Here is a 20994-nt window from a genome sequence, read left to right as displayed (position 1 = left end):
AGGGGTCAGGCTCAAGCTGGATTCTCTTGACACCCCACCTTTGCCTAGCTCCTTCCTCTGCTCCCTCACTGCCTTACAGATTTCTTCAGAGAGCACTCAATAGAATTTTATACAAGAATCCCTTTCACAAGCTCTGCTACTAGGAAATATCTGATGTCAGACATGACATTAAGCTGATACTCCAAAAGCATAGCTCTGATCATGCTGTGCCTTGCACGGAAGTCGTTGCCTCTCGAGTACAGCACAGCTATCATAACCATGATCTGGCCTCCACCTCCTCTTGCAGCCTTAGCTGACTCTGTTCCCTAGACACAGACAACACTGGGGGCAAACTAGATTGCCTGCTGCTCTCTAGACCTACCCTTTGCTTTCTGCTTCTTCCTAGCTATCTACTGTTATCCCCACCACCCACTATGACACACCCACTGGCATCCCTCCCCCAGCCTCCAGTGGTTAATGTCCTCCAGATCCTCCAAGGCCCCTCCTCCCAGAAGCCTTCACAGATTTCTCCAGCCACAATGAACTTTCACTCAACTTTGAGAACTCCATATAACTTTGGAAGGCTTCTCCTATGAAACTGATCAGTCTCCACCTTATTAAATTAGACATATATTTGGCTTCTCTCCCTGACTTCTACCTACTACCTGATTCTAATTGCCTTCAGAACTGGAACTTAAACATTCATTTTTATTTCTCCTGCTGTGTTTAATAGTGTGAATATGTTAGACACTCAAATAGTTTTGAAGAGTAAATGAAGTAACAGGTGTAGAACTTTTAACAGGGAAACAATTTATGGCTTTGAATAAATCATAAATGAGAAGTTAGGGGGGGAAAGTTCCCAGCAGAACTCTTCCATTTTTGGAGACAAAAGATAGAATTTGACTTCCAGTGCCTATTTTGTTATGGATATGTTCTTGGAGATGCAGCTTTAAGTTTAAATGTTAGAAAAATAATTTTTTTTTAAAGCCCTGTAGATGTCTGATTGTTCCCTGGAAAGTTATTTTCAATGTGGTCCAGATTGGAAAGCCCAAGATAAATGCCAAATAGAACATCAGAGAAATGGTGAATAATGTCCTTGTTGCCACAAGGTCAAAGCTCCAGAAACATGTTTTCAATTTACAGTAACTTTGGATCTGTGATTTGAACAGCCAATCTACAGCACAGGGAATTTCAGTGTATGTCTGAAATGGCCTGCAATTTAAGTGTACTTTAGATCAAGTCAGCTCTCTTGTTCAATTCTCCCTCAAACTCCTCCATCTGCAGCTTTTCATTGGGGAGCTGTTCACGGACAACTCTGTATCCCACCTGGCTAAGTGGTGTGCATTTGAAAGTTAATGATACAGAGTTGAGCCGACCCTGCTCTGGGAGCAGATTTAGGTAGGGCAGGGGCCAAGATCTAGAAAGCTGCAGCATGGAGGCAGGGCCTCTCGTGGAAGAAAGGGAGAACACATGGACGGAAGTGAAGTCCTGGGCGGATGGACCTCACAGGCTGAGGTCTGACTGTTAGTTTGGGCAGGCTGACCTGTGCTTTCATCTCATTACCGCACAGCCCACACTCTGACTTAGAAATTACAGACCTGGAGGCAGGGACTAATCACCCTGCTAGTGGGTGTTTCAAGGAGCATATGACTTTTACCATCAAGAAGGATCATGCAAGTTGGATATAATACCATATAGATTTTAGATATAAAAAATATTGCAATTTAATACCTGAACATTTGACTGGGGCAGTGGGGGTGCTACAATCTCTTCAGCTTGTCAAACGTGCACGGTGAGTATGCTGCTCGAACTCTCTGCTTCTGCTCTTTTAACATCGCTTTCAATTCTTTGTGCCTATGGTATTATCTCATCCACAAAAGCACTGAGAATGTGAGTGGCTCTGTGGACCGCGGCCCCACTGCTCTGATCTAGTCACAGAATAGCCCTCCCAGATGGCCAAAGATCACCCTCATTTATTCACCAGACAAATACGAGCTTTAGGCAGTAGGTGCTGAGGTTCAGGCGACTGTAAGAGAGATTCCAAATCATGCACCTCACGTAGTTCTTGCCCTTTTCCACCTGACTGACTTCAAATAAAAATGTGCTATGTTGCATCTAGAAAAAAAATAAAGCAACATTTAATTCTCCATCACCTGGTGTGTTAAGGACAAAAGTCTGTGGGGAGAGTTATCGGCCCTTTCCAAATCAAGGGTAATCTATGAGGCATTTTCTATGTGTGCCAGGTAATGAGCTTACAGGTCTTACCCTCTGAAGTAGACAGCAACCTCTTCACGTTACAGAGGAAGAAAGGGAGCCTCAGCAAGCTTACTACCTTGCCCAACGTCATCCATGTCATGATGCTTCTCAATGCAATGCCTTTGACTGGTGTTAAATCCAATCAGCATGAGGATCCGTCCTTTTAAATGATGAAGGCCCAGGGGCATGCTCTAACTTCCTTTATCTAGGTGGGCAACGATGATCTCCAAATATTTTTTCTAGTATCTTTATAGTTTTATCATCTCATCACAAGGAAATTGTGGTGGCAGAAGGCTCTGCTTAATACTGGGCACGTAGGAACAATACCAGTGTCTTCCAATCCTCATGGATTCAGTGTTATCCAGTTTTGCCCTCACCTATGGTACATACAGGTATTTTTGACTTGGCTACAGAGGAGGCAGTTAGGGCGGGGACAGACCAGTAGCATTTTTATTCTTAAAAAATAGCTAACATACCACTTCAGCATTTTATTAAAAATAATAATAATAAAGAGAGAAATGTGTTATCCACATATAAATCAAGTATAAAAACCAAATGAGTATTCATATTTGAACTGACTGTTTATAGTTCATAATGCATGAGCAAAACCGAAAGTTTCTGTGATGAATGCCTTTGTGCTGTTCACCATGTAACTTATTCACTATGTAAGAATTTGTTCTCCATGTAAGAACTTGTTTGTTATGCTTCAGAAGATTGGAGATTGACGAAAATTAGGCTTGGGGTGGATTAATGATTGTGCATTGAGCATTGACTCCCCTATACAGAATTTTATTGTTGTTAACGACCATTTGATCAATAAATATGAGAGATGCCCTCTCAAAAAAAAAAAAAGTACACACTTCCAATTGTAAAATGAATAAGTAACCAGGATGTAATGTATAGCATAAGGAATATAGTCAAAATATTGTAACAACTTGGTATGGTGACAGCTGGTACCTAGAATTATCATGTATATAAATGTTGAATCACTGTGTTGTACACCTGAAACTAACATAATACTGTGTGTCAACTACCCTTCAATAAAAAATAATTATCTACAAAAAAAAAATAGCTAACCGTTTTTGTGCTTCACAGTTTGTAATCCAGTATGATCCACACTGGCGCCTGGTGTGTATGGGCCACGCAGTCGTGTATTTATCCCACGTAACAGATATGGGAATCGGGTTCAGGCAAACGCCACCTACACTCGGGACATGGTGACCGGGAGACCAGACTCCCACCCCGAAGGCACACACCCCAGGTTTAACAGTCAGCAAGGATGACAGCGGATTTGCTTCCTCTACACTGCGGGTGTAGGTTATTAGAGAAAGTCATGTAAAGCACAAGGCAGCACAAAACCCTGTGCATGTCCCTGCTCCTCCCCAGCCCTCATGGAACGACCAGGGGCCTCTCCTGGAGTTCCTAACACACGGCCTGAGAAACAATGTCCAAGGCTAATCGCAGTTCCTTAGTTTGAAATCTGTACAGAACAATCAGAAAAATACTTAAAATCTTTGCACACATGCGTGTGCCCCTTAAAACTGCCTGGAAATTGGCACAATGGACTTTTGAAATGTGAGTCACAAAACTCTAAAGTATATGGCTTACTTTCTTGTCTGTGACTAAGCCTAGAAGTTGGGTGATTCATAATTTAGAAGTATATTTCATTAGAAATCAGTTGGAGAAAATTACAGTTAAAGGACGTATGTATTGGCCTCCTTTGAGCAACTTGCTTTCTTTAGATTAAAACAAAAAGAGTAACAAACAACTTGGTCATACTCACGGAGACAGCAACAGAAATAGTTGACATGCCTGGTCTCCTAAAATAAATCACGTCTAGGGTGATGACATGAGTCACATTTTGAATGGGACGAGATCTCCCAGGAATTCAGGCTTCGTGTGTTGGTAGTTAAGCATGTCTGTCTGCAGGGAAGACCACTGACAATTTGGTGACAGCTTATGGGGTCACAGATAAAAAACCTAAGGACCCTGGCCTACTATTCAAGCACAGGGTGGTCTGAGTTTTCACAGAATTACCTTCACAGACTCCCTCACTGCCCCTTCTCCAGCCATAGCAGCAGGCCAGTTTAGGTCCATAGCGACAGACCCCAGGCTGGAGTGCTGGGCCCGGCAGGCCGTGACCCCTTGGACTGTGGGGAAATAACCATATGTTAGTATTGAGAGAACAGAAAGGGCCATGGAGACTCTTTCCTGCTAGTGAAGGAACAGGAGAGATGACACTTACCCGGTTAATATCAACAACACTGCCATTAAGTGCTAAATAAGACTTTAAAAACCTGAATTTTGGGTTGCCAGCCTCTGCCTCCATCCCTTATTAGCCCTCCCCAATTATTAGTGTCCCTTTCCTTCCTCGCCAGGGTTTTAAAAGAATTGAGTTACATAATCTGTAAACCTAGGGCGCCTGAAGGGGCCAAAAAGTGTATGTTTCTGAACTTTGCGGAATGCCAATTTTCAAATGCGCTCTGTGCAGACACAGCAGCTATCCAAGTCTGCGGCTGTTTCAGCCCGAGTGCGGTAATGTGACTCCGCGGCCCTCTGGCTTTGTCTCAGACAACAGCGCTGCACTTTTATCCCACTGACCATCTGGGAACCATTGAGCAAACTGGCCTCTCCACACACTATAGATGGCTAAGAGCTGGAAGGGCTCTCGAGATCCTTCAGCAAGGCCCCCTCATCTTATAGATGAGCAAACTCTAGCCCAATGGACTAGAGCCGCATCGCCAGCACAGCCAGGTGTCAGGCACTCCAGCACAGTACGTCCTCCTTCCTCGCTGCCTCCTGGAAACACAGTTTGGTCAACTCTTTAACGGCAGAGCAGGGGTTGGCAACATTTTCCCTAAAGGGTTGGATTGTACATATTTTAGGCTTGCAGGCCATAAGGTCTGGTCTCTAAGTGCAAAAGCAGTCGTAGGCAATACTAAAGAGATGGGCAGGCTGGGTTCAATAAAACTTCATTTATGGACACTGCAAGTTGAATTTAATACACTTTTCACATGTCACGTTATAGAATTCTCCTTTTGATGGAGCTTTAACCATTTAAAAAGGTGAAAATCACTCAACTCACAGGCCACGTAAAAAGAGAGGGCCACCCAGCCTTGGCCCACGGGCTGTAGCTTGCTGACCCCTGATCTGGAGGCCTGGAAGTGTGAGCCCTACCACCAAGTGCCCCGAAGTATCCTGGGCCCCAGATGAAGCTCACTGCATGTTTACCGACTCACTGGCCTAGTACAGGATGCAGTTGCCACCAGGTTCTGGAAGAAAAGGCTTTGGCTGTGTGTTCTGTGGAGGGCTGGGGTTGTTTCCTCACACATACTATACTAAATGCACCGTGAAATGTTTCCTGCGCTCTTTAACAGGCAAGGAATGCACATTTTACCATATACTTTAAGTTAATAGCATCTCACAGTCAAGGTCGGAAGTTAAACAACTTTACAGTTTTTCCTCATGGTCTGCCCCTCCCATCAACATGGTTAGTCAGTTCAGAGCTACAAAGACGTGGTCTGGGCCATCTCATAACTGAGAACACCAAATACAAGGGTGTCTTTATTATTTAATTTTTCCTGAAGGGGACTGCTCTTCAGCCTCGGATGGAATTTATTTGGGGGATTTATAAGTCATTCACTCAACCATTTAGAACAGGGTTTTTCAAACACTACATGACTGGCATTGGGGACCAGGTAACCCTTTGCTGTTGGGGGCTGTCCATGCATGAAGGGCATTCAGCAGCACCCCTGGCCTCTACCTATAGATGCCAGGAGCACCCACCCCTCCAGTTGTAGCAGCCAAAAATGTCTCTAGACATGACCAATGTCCCATGGGGGCCAAAATTGTCCCCTATTAAGTACCAGTGCTCTAAAGTGAAACATTTATGGAGTATTGCTATATTCTAAGCACTGTCTTAGGCACACAGTGATGAAAAGGACCTGATCCATTTTTGGCAAAATTCACAGTCTACTGTAAATAGATACATCGCAGCATAGGACAGCAGGGTAAGTGTCATTACAGTGCTCGCAGAGCTTTGAGAAATGATACAGCCACCTGTCATCATCCGATCTGGATATTACTAACAAGTTTGCAAGGGATACCACAGTCTTGAGACAGTCTACATGTAACTAACAATTCCCAAATGAGAAACCGCAGACTCCTGAACATAAAGTGTACCAAGTCAGTCAGTCCTAGTCTGAACACAGTGATGTACCTGAGAATCCTTTTTCAGCATTTAAAAAAGTGAGATGTAAAACCGTAGCAGACTCACAAACTCCAGGAAGGGACTAGCGGTTACCAAAGGGGAGGGGTGGGGGAGGGAGAAGGGGATTGAGGGGATTATGATTGGCACACATGGTGGGGGGATCATGGGGAAGACAGTGTAGCACAGAGAAGACAAGTAGTGACTCTGTGGCATCTTACTATGCTGATGGACAGTGACTGCAGTGGGGTATGGGGGGGACTCGATAATATGGGTGAATGTAATACCACATTGTTTTTCATGTGAAACCTTCATAAGAGTGTACATTGATGATACCTTAATAAAAAAAAGTGAGATGTAATATCGCATAACTCAAAATACAGCATTTTAAAGTGGATACTTTGGTGGGCTTTAGTATATTCACTATGTAATGCCACCTTCACTACTAATTCCAGAACATTTCCATTCATCCCAAAAAGAAATCCCATACCTACTAGCAGTTACTCCCAACGCTCCCCTCTCTCCATCCCCTGGCAACCACAAACCTACCTTTCTACCCCGGCTTTGCCTATTCTGGACATTCCCATGAATGTAATCACACATGATGTGATCTGCTATGTCTGGCTTCTTTCACATAGCATGTTTTCAAGGTTCATCCATGTGGTGGCACGTAACATACTTTATTCCTCTCTAGTGCTGAATAATATTCCCTTGTATGGACAGATATTTGTGGATCCATTCATCAGTTGATGGACATTTGGATTGTTCCCACTTTTTAGCTGTTATGAACAATGCTGCTATGAACAAGGTTTTTTTGTGGATGTATGTTTTCATTTCCCTTGGGTGTGTACCTACGAGTGGAACTGCACAGTCATGAGGGAATCATATGTTTAACTTTCTGAGGAACTGGCAGACTGTTTCCCAAGATGGCTGCATCATTTTACAATCCTACCAGCAGTGTATGAGGGTTTGCGTTTTGCCTCATTCTTACCAGCACTTGTTAGTCTCCATTTTGTAATTACAGCCATTCTAGTGGGTGAGAAGTGGTGTCTCACTGTGGTTTTGATTTGCATTTCCCTGATGGCTAATGATGCTGGGCATCTTTCATGTGTTTACTGGCCATTTGTGTATCTTCTTTACAGAAAGGTCCATTTAGATCCTTTGCCCATTTTTAATCAGATTATTTGCCTTGATGTCCTTAAGATTTGAATGCAGAGGTTGAAACTAGTTGGTAAACAAGCTATCCCCATACCTTAGTGAACACACTAATGTAACTGCCTCACCCAGCAAAAAACTCTCCTACCGACAGTCTTCAGAGAGCTAGTTTCTTCACCATACATGCCTGTAATTAACCCTGACGAAGTGCCCACATCTGTTTCCTCTTCCTTTAATGACATGGAGCTGATGTCCGGGAAGCAGAGCAACAAGAGGAACTAACTTTACCTGGGAAAGAGGAAGAAGGTGTCACAGGGGAGGTGACATCTGAGTTGGGTTTAAAAAGAAAACAGGATAAACAGGAAAGCTGAATGGGATTTTAACTCCGTATTTTTATAAGGAATGTGGAATTCATTTAATTAGATTTCAATCTATCAACAAAACCTTGAGATACCTGCCAGCTTCTTGACTGTAGGTTCGCATGCAGTATGCTCCCCAACTCTGATAGAGGGGGCCTTGCCTACTTCCTGATGCCAACAAGTCAAGCTTAATCCTCAGTAGGGCGTTAGTATATATTGAACACAGTACTAGGTACTGGGTATACAGAGATGAACAGGGCAGACAGGGGCCCCAATATTGAGCTTTTAGACAGGAAGGTGAGGACAGTGGAGGCACTACACATATTCAGCCAGCCATAGAAGCTTTAAGCAGAGAAGCATAACCTGCTCAAAGGGATCCACGATGTTCTCTTTGAGGGTACAACCTTTAAGTTAGGCTGAAGAGGAACAGAGGTCAACCGCATGGAGTGAAGGAAAGAATACTACCGTCAGAGATAACAGGATGAGTGTAGGCTAAGAGGTGAGAGGCGACATGCTTGTGCTGGAGGAACCCACAGAAGAGCAGAGGATTGGATCAAAGGGAGGGAGAGGAGCAGGCTCCAACACAGAGCGTCTTGCGAGTCAAGTTAGGGCAGTGGGGCCTTAAAGCCTAATGGTAACAGGGCAGCATTGAAGGGGTTTCAGTAGGGAGGTGATCTGATAAGATCTTCCTTTAGAAAAATATTATCATGGCAGCAGTCTGGAAAATGGACTAGATGGAAGCAGAAGGAAGAGGGGATACCAGCTGGCTCGGAAGAAAGATTCTGGTCATTTAGACTAGAGCAGTAGAGGTAGGGAGAAATGGATAGACTCAAAGGTGGAACTAAAAGAGTTGGTAATGGATTACAGTCATTCATTCATTCATTATCTATTGAGCACCTACAGTATATCAGGCATTGGGTTTGTCCCAAGAGGTTCAGCAGCAACCATGAAGGACATAAGATCTCTGCCCTCATGGAGATCATATTCCGGTCAACTAGACGTGGAGTGTGAGAGGGTTGTGTAATCGTGTAATTGGGTAGACAGCCATGTTTTATTTCTGGAATGAGGAATGTGGATGGAGGAACATGTTAAGGAATAGGGTCAATGACAAGTTCTCTTTGGGATGTGCTAATTTTGAGAGCTTTTTGGACAGATAACCAAGAGGAGATGTTGAGTAGGAAGTTGGATATTTAGACCAGGAGTCCAGGAAGCAGAACTGGATTTGGGAGTTATCTGTAGGTCATTGGTTGCTGGCTCTATAGAATGGATGTAGTGTAAGAGGAGGCTTAGGGCAGAGCCTCAAGGGAACTAGTATGTGAGAGGTGGGCCAAGGAGGAGGGTCCAGAGAGACCCAAGCAACGGTCAGAAAGGTAAAAGGAACATTGGGTTGATACAGTGTCAGGAAAGCCAAATGTGGAGATTGTTTCTAGAAAGCAGGATCAGCTCTGATGTTGAGTGCCTGTGTTAGGTAGAAAGATAGACATGAGCAGCCTGGGAAAGGTAAGATAAGGTTCAAGAAAAAAAAACCTGCCCAGTTAGGGGGGCCCACGTGAAGACAACAAAGGCTTTGCAGGTGGAGAACTTCTATCCCTACTGCAATCAGGCCAAACTGTTGTCCCAACCTGATCCCAACAGGGGTGCAATGAACAAAACTCAGAACCGCCCAAACCATGACTCATCATAATCTCATTAAAATAAAATAATGGTTTTGCTGTCCCCAACCCCATGGGCTTTTCTGTATGTATGCATTTGGGGAAAACACATGCCCACCAAAGGAATGGGTGTATTAACTAGAGCTGTCAATCAAATGACCTCACCTTGTCAATCAAAGAAGTGCCTCCCAACAAGGTCTAAATAAATAGACCCTCCCCTAAAAGTTCGGGGCCTTTGTCTACTTTGACTCTGGCTCATTCCTCCCTTGGAATGGATTCAAATACAACTTGCCCTCTCCTTCGGTGCTGTGTCTCTGCCTTCCAATTCTTTGTTGCTGCGGGGACAAGGACCGAGAGAACAAACTCAACCTGTAACAGCTGTAAAATATGGTGGGTAGGACTATCGTCTCCTTCTGAGTTTAAATCCTGGCCTACAATATATTAACCCGTGACTTTCAGCAAGTCACTTCATCTTTCTATGTCAACTACCTCATTTCTAAAATGCGGCTAACAGAAGTATTTAAGGGTTTTTGTGATAATGAAATGATTTGATATACATAAAGGGCTTGGAACAGGGACTAACACAGTAAATGCTCCCTCATTGATCACTTTTAGTAGTACTAGTAGTAGGATTAATATTATTAAAGACGTGTTGAATAGGTGTAAAGCTTAAAACTGCCACTCATGCATTGACCCCCCTATACAGAATTTTATTGTTGTTAACAACCATTTGATCAATAAATATGAGAGATGCCCTCACACACACAAAAAAAGTACACACTTCCAATTGTAAAATAAATAAGTAACCGGGATGTAATGTATAGCATAAGGAATATAGTCAAAATATGGTAACAACTTGGTATAGTGATAGCTGGTACCTAGAATTGTCATGTATATAAATGTTGAGTCACTGTGTTGTACACCTGAATCTAATGTAATACTGTGTGTCAACGACCCTTCAATAAAAAATAATTATCGAGGAAAAACAAAAAAACAAAAAAAACCTGCCACTCATTCATAATCAGTTCTGTGAATCTCAGTGTGAACTAGGTTTCTGCGTTAGTCTGAGGCCTCCGAAAAGCAGAAGCCCAGATGGGATTAAATGTGCAAGGATTTTAGGAGAGGCAACTGGGGAAGGCTGGGAGAGACCGTGGGCCACGGGGAAGTCTGACTCTGAGTGAAGGGAAGAGGGAAGGAGGTTGGTGGTAGTGTCCAAGGCTGCTGTGTCATCTAAGGAAGGTCTGGCAAAACTGAGGGGGAGTGCTGGAGTCGCAGAGGAGAGTCACGTTTCCCCCAAAGATCCTGCTTTTGTTCCTGCCAGTGTTCAGCCTGCAAGGAGGCATGGTGGGAACAGCTAGTGAGAGGTGTGGCCTTGCTCAAATGTGATGTGTTTCCAAAAGCAGAGTAATTGGGGCTCTGGGTCAGTTACACTCCCGGCAGGTGGAGGTCTGCGCGGCACAATGTCATGGCTACCAGTTTCCACGTGACTTTACTTTTTAATGCATGTAGACATCAATTTTCACTGTAAGGGAAGATTATTTTAGAATTTCACCTTAGGGAAAGTGCCCTTAGATATCCAGTTCTAACCTATCATTTTACACATGAAGAAACTAGGACCAAGAAAGACTGGTGACTTTCAATTGGTATGAGAAATCTGAGGGGAACACACTTCACCAACTTGTTGAAGGGGAGCAGAATTTGCCACCTCAAAATATGCCTTTTCTGCATAAGATTATTTGGGCTCATTATTTTTAAGAAAGAGATGTAGGAAAAGCTCTGAAAGCCTGCATAGAGTTACCTTTTTGTAAGAGACACTTGCATGATGAGGGCCATGTCCATATGTAAGGGCATCTGTCTCTCTCTCAGTTCCAGGAAGAGGCGAACAACCAGATCTGGAGAAACTGTTATTAAATCTGCATAACAGAAGGTACTGATTTAAATCTGCATAACAACCTGACCCTTGTTTACTCTGCTTTGCTAACAACCTCCCACAACTGGCTCTCCCCACCCCCAACATCTTTTGTCTTTAGTTGGAGATGATTTTTAAAGTGGCAGCTTGGGCCAATTGGGGGAGCTACTCAGTTTGCCTGGGTCTCTCCCACGTATACAGGAGGCATACATGTCATTAAACTTCTGTTTATCTCCTGTTAATCTGTCTTTTATTACAGGGGAGTCTCAGCCAAGAATCTACAAGGGTGGAGGGAAAATTACTTTTCCTCCTCCCCTACACTGTTCATCCATCCACCTACCCATTTGTTCACCCAAAATTTATTAGGTAACTACACATGTCAGGCACTGTGCTAGGCACTGAGATGTGAGAGGTATATGAGAACAAGCCATGTCCAGAAAGAATTAATAGTCTAGAGATGAAGATGGATTCTACTCCAACAGGATGAATCCTACCAAAGGAGTAAGTTCTCAGGAGCTGGGGGAAGACATAGCAGTTGTTAGGCTGAGGTGGTGGGTGGGTGGGTGGGGGGGTTTCTGAAGAAAAGGGGGCCTGATAAGAATTCTGGTGACTGGTGGAACTTACCCAGATAAAATGGGAAGAGGCTGTTTGTTGGGGAGCATGTTCCAGGCAAAGAAAATAGCCTGTGCCAAGGATGGAGCCACTAAGAACATGAGGAGTTGGTGGCCTACAAACTAGAATGCTGGGAGCAGGGGAGTGGGAAGGGAAGCTGAGAATAGTGGAATGGACAAGGAGCAGGGAGACAAGCAGAGGCCAGAAAGAAAAGCCCTGTGTCCATGTAAAAATTCTGTCCATCCTGAAGCCTCTAGAGAGTCACAGGATTTCAAGCAGCTAGAAGTATCAAGGACTTTGCAAAACACAAAGCATCCTCCATAGATGTAGGGAGAACTCAGTAAGCTCCTACAAGATTACTGAAACTTGACACCAAAAGCAAAACTAAACAAGGGAGACTAAATCAGACTAAAAAGGTTCTACACTGCGAGGGAACTACCAGCAAAATAAAAAGGCAACCAAGAGAATGGGAGAAAGTGTTTGCAAATTGTATATCTGATAAGGGTTAATATCCGAAATACATAAAGCACACAAAACTCAGCAGCAAAAAACCAATCAATCTAATTAAAAAAATAGGCAGAGGATCTGAATAGACATTTTTCCAAAAACACAGATGGCCAACAGGTACGTGAAAAGGGGAGCAGAATCATCAGGGAAATGCAAATCAAAACCACAATGAGGTACCACCTCATACCTGTTAGAATGGCTATTATCAAAAAGGCAAGAAACAACAAGTGTTGGCGAGAATGTGGAAAAAAGGAAACCCCGTGTGCTGTTCATGGAATTAGAAATTGGTGCAGCCACTATGGAAAACAGTATGGAGGTTCCTCAAAAAATAAAAAATGGAACTACTATATGACTCATCAATGTCAGTTCTGGGTATTTATTCAAAGAAAATGAACACTAGCTGGAAAAGATATATGCAAAATTGATTGCAGCAATATTTAACAATAGCCAAGAATGATATGGAAACAAAGTGTCCATCAACAGATGAATGGATAAAGAAAATATGGTACATATACACAATGGAATACATAAAAAGAGCAAAATCTTGCCATTTGCAACAACATGGATGGAAGTTGAGAACCTTCCACTAAGTGAAATAAGCAAGAGAAAGATAAATGCTGTATGATCTCACATATATGTGGCATCTAAAAAACTAACAAAAAAGGCCCCAAGCTCACACATTCAGAGAGAGAAGAGATTGGTGGTTGCCAGAAGAGGGGGTTGGGAGATGATGGGTCAAACAGGTGAAGGGGGTCAAAAGGTACAAACTTCCAGTTATAAAATTAATAAATCATGGGGCTGTAATGTATAGATGGTGACTATAGTTAATACCTTTTTGCTAATACTATTTGCATATTTGAAAGTTGCTAAGAGTAAATCTTAATGATTCTCATAAGAGAAAAGAATTTATAAATGTGGTGATGGATATTAACTAGAGTTATTGTGGCAATCATTTCACAATGTGCACACATATCAAATAATTATGCTGTACTCCTGAACTAATGTTACATGTCACTTACATCTCAAAAGAAGAAAATTACTGAAACTGTTAGATGAGAAATCACACATACACACACACACAAAAAAAAACCAAATTGAAGTTGGTTGAAATATGGTATTTCTTAGAGGTCTAATAACAAACTTTGGTGAAAGAGCCCAGGGTCCCCAGTACAGATGGGCAAAAGCACTTCCTGTGTACTGGTCAAAGTCAATTACTTTTGATGTGAGGAATACTGCCTGGGGTTAACAGGAGAAAGTCACTGGAAGATGAAATTCATACAGTGTTTGCAATGACCACAATACTCCTGAGAAATCCTCTTTCTCGAGTTTTATTGCTTTCACATGCCTGTCTTTAGGTGAAAAGGTAAAACTGAGAAATCAGAGGTGTATTAATTTCTCCCAAGTCATCACTTTTGACATTGTACAAAGTAGCACTTGCAAAACTCTCCAAAATGCAAACGACTAACACTTGGGCCATCGAAAACTTGTTCGCTTGTTAATAAAACAAGATCTCTCATCCACAGTAAGGAATTCCTTCAATAGTCACAGCCATATCTTAGTGTTAAAGCTCTGTGGGAAGATAACAGAAATTTGTCATGAAATCTACCTTTACTCTCTCCTTTGTTTAAAAAATGGAAACAATAGCTAAGAATCAACTCATAATTGAAAATTGTCAAGTGGATTCTGATGCTGGGGCAAGGAAACACATCAGAAAACACCAGTTCAGCCTGCAGTGCTCTGTCGATACAGCAGCATGTTCTGTGCGTATTTCCTAAAGAACACCAAGCAGCTTGCAACAGCACAGTGGGGAAAACCATCAGAGACCCAAGCAAGTCCATAACTGAGCGACATGCCTTGTAATGAATGGGTGCGCCGTCCATGTATTCACCAGTTCTGAGCGCGCAAAAGGACAGCCACAAATGGGATTTTAGTGGTTTAATCATCAAAGTCTACATCTGGTAATGAAAATGGAATAACAGTTTAAAGGGGGGTGGGGCGGAGGATCACTAGTGGATAGAATGGCTAATAATTACTTGCTGATTCTAGATGCTGGAGGAAATTGATTTATTGCACTGAGAAGCCAGCTTGGGCATTCTCTGTTTGCCAGGTTTTTTTTTAATGCACATATGCAGTTATTTACAATTAGGGAGAAAAAAGAAAATTAATTATTAATTTAAAAGTTTTAATTATTGATTATTAATTTCTGCTTAAGCTGAAACATTATTGAGGGCAAGAAAGGAATGTAGCACAGGCAAGCATGATAATGACTGTAAGAGCAGGGCACACTATCTTAGACGATCTTTTAAAAACTGCTAGGAAAACAAACACCTTTAACTCTTAGTTTCTCTGTAGGCATCACAACATTGCAAAAGTTAATGTTAGCAAATGATTCGGATTATTTTCCCAGCATCCTCTCCTTCTACCTGCCGTGTGCTGATTCCATGCCCAATCACTAACTCTCCCATCACTAACTCGATTATTCTTTGAATGTCTCATTGTGTGTATTCTGGAGAAGGGACATAAACTATTAGGTTAAACTGCAGAAAATTGCCATTTTTGTAAGTCAAAAGTGGCCAAATATCTGTAATTTCATATGCTGCAAGTTCATGTTATCGAGGAAGAGAAGCTGAGGTGCTCAGCCAGTCTGTTTCGGTGTCTCCTGGACACAAAGCTACACTACACTTCCCAGCCAGCCTGCCAGTTAGGTGGGGCCCCATGACTGACTTCTGCCAATGGAATGTGGGTAGACTACCTCCAAGCCTCCCAAAGCCTCCATGGATCCTCTACAGCTCCTTTCCCATCAGCCCTTTGAATAAAAATGGACCCTGCAGACCCAGAGCCCTGAGATGGATGGAGCCTGTCCACCCGGGAAAGCATGCAGCATTCTCTCAAACATGCTTTGACTTTTGAGGCAGGTAAAAAAAGAAACTTGTACTGTGTTCAGCCACTGAGGTTTCAAGATGCTCCATTGCAGAGTTAGCCAAAACTGATCAACCGAGTAGTATTTCAAGAACCATTTCTGTTCCTAAATTCTAGTATACATGACTTTTTTCCTCATAGGTGAATCTAGTCATACAAAAAAAATCTTATAAAAGCTATCAATATGAATTGCATTTAGTTCCATATTTGGTGATACTAGTAGTTTTTTCATGTATAAACTTGGAGCAGTACATTCTGGAATATCAAGGATACATGATTGAAGCATAGTATCAATCATCAAAATTTACCAGATGTCTGAGTATAATGAGCCTGTTTGCATTTGGCTCGATTGACCTAACCCCACAGAACCTGCTCACCCTGGGGTAATCAAGAAAAAGGATTCTATGAACCTAGAAAGAGAATTTCTGATCTTGGACTGAAAGGGTCCCAGCAACACCCTCTGCCACCTTGGGAGGTCTGGCTGGGCTGGCCAGCCATTTGCCTGCTCCCTCAGATCATTCTTCTCAAAGAGTGTTCGGCATACAGAAGGCCCAGGGAACCTGGTCTGGAAGCAGGGAAGCATTGTGTAGGTGAAAAAGTCTCTATGGAGAGGAGACCCTGAGCTGTGGGAGTCCGAGCTAAATGCTGAATTACCCAGAGTTCCTTTAGCGCATGATACAGCTTGCTGTCTACATTGATCAAATTAATTGCGAATTGCCGTCTCCACAGCTGATGTTAATTTTAAAACATTCCAGGGATTGTGTAAGTAGTGTAGTATTTCTTCATTGGATTCCTTATTTTCTGCAAAAATATACTGTGCCAGAATCCTTAGTATGCTTGTTTATGGTCAGGTTCCAGGAAACTTTATGATATTCTCCAAGACAAATCGAGAAGTTAAAAGTCCTTTTGCTGATGTTTACATATTGCCAAACAAATGAAAAAAATCTTTTTTTGCTCAAGAGGCATAACAATGCCCAGTTATGAGGGTTGTTTTTTTGTTTGATCCTAGCGCCCAGTATGGCAAGTGCATTGTACCTACTAACCAGTTAAGATTAATTCTGGGTTCCCATCCACCTTCAAGATAGAGTCCAAGTCCAAAGGGCCCACAACTGTCCCAAAGCACCTCACTTGCCCAGATGTGAAGGCACTTAACAGCCCAGTCAGAAACCCCCAGCTCTCAAGTGTGTACCAGTGCGTGTTGACGTATCTTCATGTTTTCCACACCCTGAGTGATAGCACAAAGCCTGGAACTTTCTGTTGTTTTCCCTGTTTCTCTCGTTTGCCTTCCAAGCTCAAGAGCTAGGTGGAAATTGGGGATGGAGACTGGGGGCTTCCCCAGAAGCAGACCATGAGACAAGGATCTGAGTGCAAGTGGTCTATTTCTGAGGTGACGGGAACATCGGTAGGGGAGCGGAGAAGTGGGACTAGGAAGGGAAGATAGGCAAGAAGGCAAGTGTTACCAGGACAGTTACGTTTATCTTTCATTAGTCATTCATTCATGTTGAGCATGATATAAAATGGAGTTAGAGGAGTAGGCAAACATTAGATCAAGCAAGGCCTTTTTATGCCATTTTAAATAGAATGGGTTTCATTCTTAATCCAATGGAAAGACACTGAAAGGTTTTAAGGAGAGGGCTGCCATGATCAGATATAAGTTTTAAGAGAAACACTTTGGGATGTGGACTAGAGGGGGTAAAGGCAGCAGCAATGGGAAGCGACTGTCAGGTTGAGGAGAGAGAAGGTAATGGTGGGCCTGGGTGGGGGAGGGAGGGAAGACGGGCTTGAGACACGGTCTGCAAAAGGACTGAGCGCCAGGCTGAATACAAGTGGGGAGGAAGAGTGCGTTGTCAGTAGTGATGCCCAGGTTTCTGGCTTGAACCAGTTTGGATACTGTTTGTTCTGGATACTGTTTGAAATGGCTCCAGCATTGGAGAATGTTCTGGAATAGGGAGAATGGCTGAAATGGGGGGAAGTGAGTTCTGGAGAGCTGATCAAGGTTCTGTTTTGGATGTCCTAAACTCAGAGAGACATCCCAATGGGTAGGTTGAAAACGCAGCAGAGCCTGGGGCTTGAGATTCACATTTTGAAGTCATCTAAAGGCAGATGGCACCAAAAGAGCTAGAACTGTAAAAGATCACCTGGAGAGAGTATAAATAAAGAAGAAAACAGGGTCAGAGACTGAGCTCGGGGGAAAGGGAGGCCGGAAAAAAAGGCAGAGGAATAACCAGTATGCGAGAAGGAAAACCAGAAGGTATATGTATTGGTTTTAAAACAGGTCCCCAAATTCTTTGATATTCCTCCTTTAAGCCACTTAGTTTGTGGTACTAAACTCTAGCCTCAGAGTTATCCCCTCGGAATGCAAGGGGATTGGAGAATTTATACTCCTATCACTCACTGGGTGAAGGCTTTTGAGGAGGGGATTCTACACTTTGAGAAAAAGGTGAAGCTTAATTCACCTTTTGTGGGGCTGACCTTAGTGAGTGGCTTCTGACAAGATTACCTAGGGAGTGATGAAGGGTGACTTCTGAGGTTAGGACATAGAAGGCATTACAGCTTCTCTCTCTCTGGGATTTCTTGCTAATGTGGGAAGTCAGCTGTTGGGCCATGAGGACACTCAAGCAGCCCTACGGAGAGGCCCACAAGGTGAGCTGCTGAGGCCTCCTGCCGCAGCCATCAGTGTGCACCATCCTGGAAGCAGACCCTCCTGCTGGACGCAACCCTGCCGATGGCTCCAGCGTTGGCCAAAGACTTGGCTACAACCTTGTGAAAAACCCCAAACCCCAACCAGCTAAACTATTCCTGAATTCCCGGCTCACAAAATCGGTGTGAAGTAATAAATGTTGTTTTAAGCCACTAAGCTTTGTTGAGTATTTTGTTGAGTATCAACAAGTAATTAATATACGTGATATACGTGAAGCCCAGAAACCAAGCAATGGGAATACAAGCAAGGTGATGATGACCTTTGTAAAGATAATTGCTGCTTTGGTATTTTGATTTTTAATTTTGCATTTGTATTAATCAAAACTGAGATTCCATGGAATACAAATACACTGCTATTATGTACATTAAGAAAGAAAAAATGCCACCAATTAAACTTTAAGTTCATTACCTTAAAGATAATTCTGTGCAATTGTGTGATGATCCTGAGCACACGCTGGTCACGGGGCGCTCATCTGTGAAGAACACAGCCTGCACTGCCCTGCGTTGCTCTCTACGGCTCTCAGAACAAAGTCCAAATTCCTTGGCTTGATATGTGGGGCTCTTTGCAGCCTGGTTCCGACCTGCCTTCTTTGCCTCCAGGTAGCCACTGGACTCATAACCCCAGATGCTGGCCGATCCACTCCGTATCTTGGGCCAATACCTGCCTTTTTCATTCCCTTCGCTGCTATGCATCTATTCAGCCAGCCATTCATTTATTCCCATGCAACACCTATGATGAATTGGGCACTGAAATACTTGCTTTCTCCCTGGTTTTACATCAGGTGACCTGACATTCATTCTCTAAGGTGGTTACAGTATCATCTCCTGTCCTCCGCTTTCCCTGACTCTCATGCAGACTCAATTTATCTATATTCTATGAAATCTTTCATATGTATATATGTTTACATACATATATATATACACACACATATATAACACCTTACGGTTACACACAAACATAATATATATTCCTTCTTTTGAATGCTTATATACATGTACATGTGTATTACTTATAAGTAAATATTATTTGCCTCTCCATCTTACTCCTCTGGTCATTTATGCACCAAATTTTTAATTTAGCGCCTGCTATGTGCCAGGCACTGAGCTAGCAGCTGAAGTTATAACCACTGCCCCTCGCCAAAAAAGTTGCCCAACAAAGTTGTCTAGTGGGGGTGGCAGACAGATGTTTCTCTGGCATTCAGGAGACTATTTGGGCATGTCAGCTGTTCCACTAATGTTGCTGAATTGAGCTGAATTAATTTTAAGTACTTTCAGAATTTTTTTTCCTTCCATAAACAAGACCTTAAAACAGGTGACTTATTGAAACCAGTGCACTGGGACCCAAGTGAACTGATGAAACTGGAAGTACTACTAGTGATTACTCTGGACAGAACATTTGATGGAAAGTGATCGACTTACTCTTGGGAGATGCCATGGCTTTTAACTCTGCTGCTTGTTCACTGAGATTTTGGGTAAATCACTTAATCACTTGGTCTTTTGAAACTCAGTTTACCCATCTGTAAATTGGAGATGTGATCTGTAATTTACACATGGCCAATACGGCAAGTGGTTCCCCGATTATTTATTTTCCCCCTCTTAAGGAATAAGCCCCAATTACATAGCCACTCAGAATGAAGCCTTCAGTTTCCAGCCTTCACTTCGGTGAGGTGTGGCCCTGTAACGCAGCTCTGGCTGCTGGGACGTAAGCAGAAGTGTCATGTGCAACTCCTGGGACACGGCTGTGATGGGAGAAGGGATGTTCTTCACATTAATTTCCTTTTATGGCTGGAATTGGGACACGTTTGCTAGTGTTCCAGAAGCCATCTTTGGTCTTGAGGGGACAACTTTCTAGCACAGACATTAGATGTGGAAGCCTGGGTACCTGACTCCATAGCGCGCCAGCCCAGCCCAGTACCCACTTCTACATGAGAAACACACGTCTCTTTGTTTCAACCAAGGTTATTTGGATTTTCTATCACTTGCAGCCAATACTAAAGGATCCAAAAGGCAATGTTTCCATGCTCACTAGGTGCTACAAGCCAGTTACCCCTATTCTGACATTTTCTGCCTAAAACCCCCAAAGTCAAATGACTTGGGAGGCTCAGTATTCAGTTTGCACTCAACTGCAAAAGGTGAACTTGTGTTCTCTGGTTCCGTGAGGTTTCTATCTTTTCTGGGCTTAGTTTACGTGTTCATTTCCTAGGGCTGCCCTAACAAAGTACCACAGACTGGATGGCTTACACAAGTGAAATTCATTTTCTCACAATTCCGGAGGTTAGAAGCCGGAGATCAGGGTAGGCTTGGTTTCTTGTGAGGCCTCTCTCTTGGGCTTATGGCCAGCCATCTACTCTCTGTGTCCTCACATGGCCTTTCCAGTCTTTTCTCTGTGGCTGTGTGTATGTGTATCCTAATCTCTTTTTATGAGGACACCAGTCCCATTAGATTAGGGCTGCCCAAATGACCACATTTTAATGTATTTATCTCTTCAAAGACCTATTTCCAAATACAGTCACATTCTGAGATACTAGGGATTAGGACGTCAATGTATGAATTTGGAGGTGAGGGCACAATTCAGCCCCAAACACCTTAGGACACCTGTATGTCCTACCCCTACTGTTCCCAGAGGGGTTTGTGTCCTGGAACTTAAGGCTAGGAGCACAAGGTCCTCAGAAGTGACTTCCGGTCTCGCCAGGTCAATGACAAATGGTGGGACATTGCTGTTAGCCACCAGCCTCATTT

General features: G+C 43.1%; 1 protein-coding gene across 1 annotated transcript in view; it reads right to left on the bottom strand.

The window, feature by feature from the left end:
* Positions 1–20994, bottom strand: part of EGFL6 (EGF like domain multiple 6) — a 65250-nt gene that overhangs the window by 31332 nt on the left and 12924 nt on the right. Inside the window, 1 exon segment of the mRNA XM_057495979.1 lies at positions 4273–4385. Within this exon segment, the coding sequence (XP_057351962.1) occupies positions 4273–4385 (113 nt within the window).

The sequence above is a fragment of the Manis pentadactyla genome, chromosome X (assembly GCF_030020395.1).
Source record: "Manis pentadactyla isolate mManPen7 chromosome X, mManPen7.hap1, whole genome shotgun sequence".
Lineage (NCBI taxonomy): Eukaryota > Metazoa > Chordata > Mammalia > Pholidota > Manidae > Manis > Manis pentadactyla.
The sequence above is the reverse complement of the archived record's forward strand: the minus strand, read 5'-3'. Positions and strand labels throughout refer to the sequence as shown.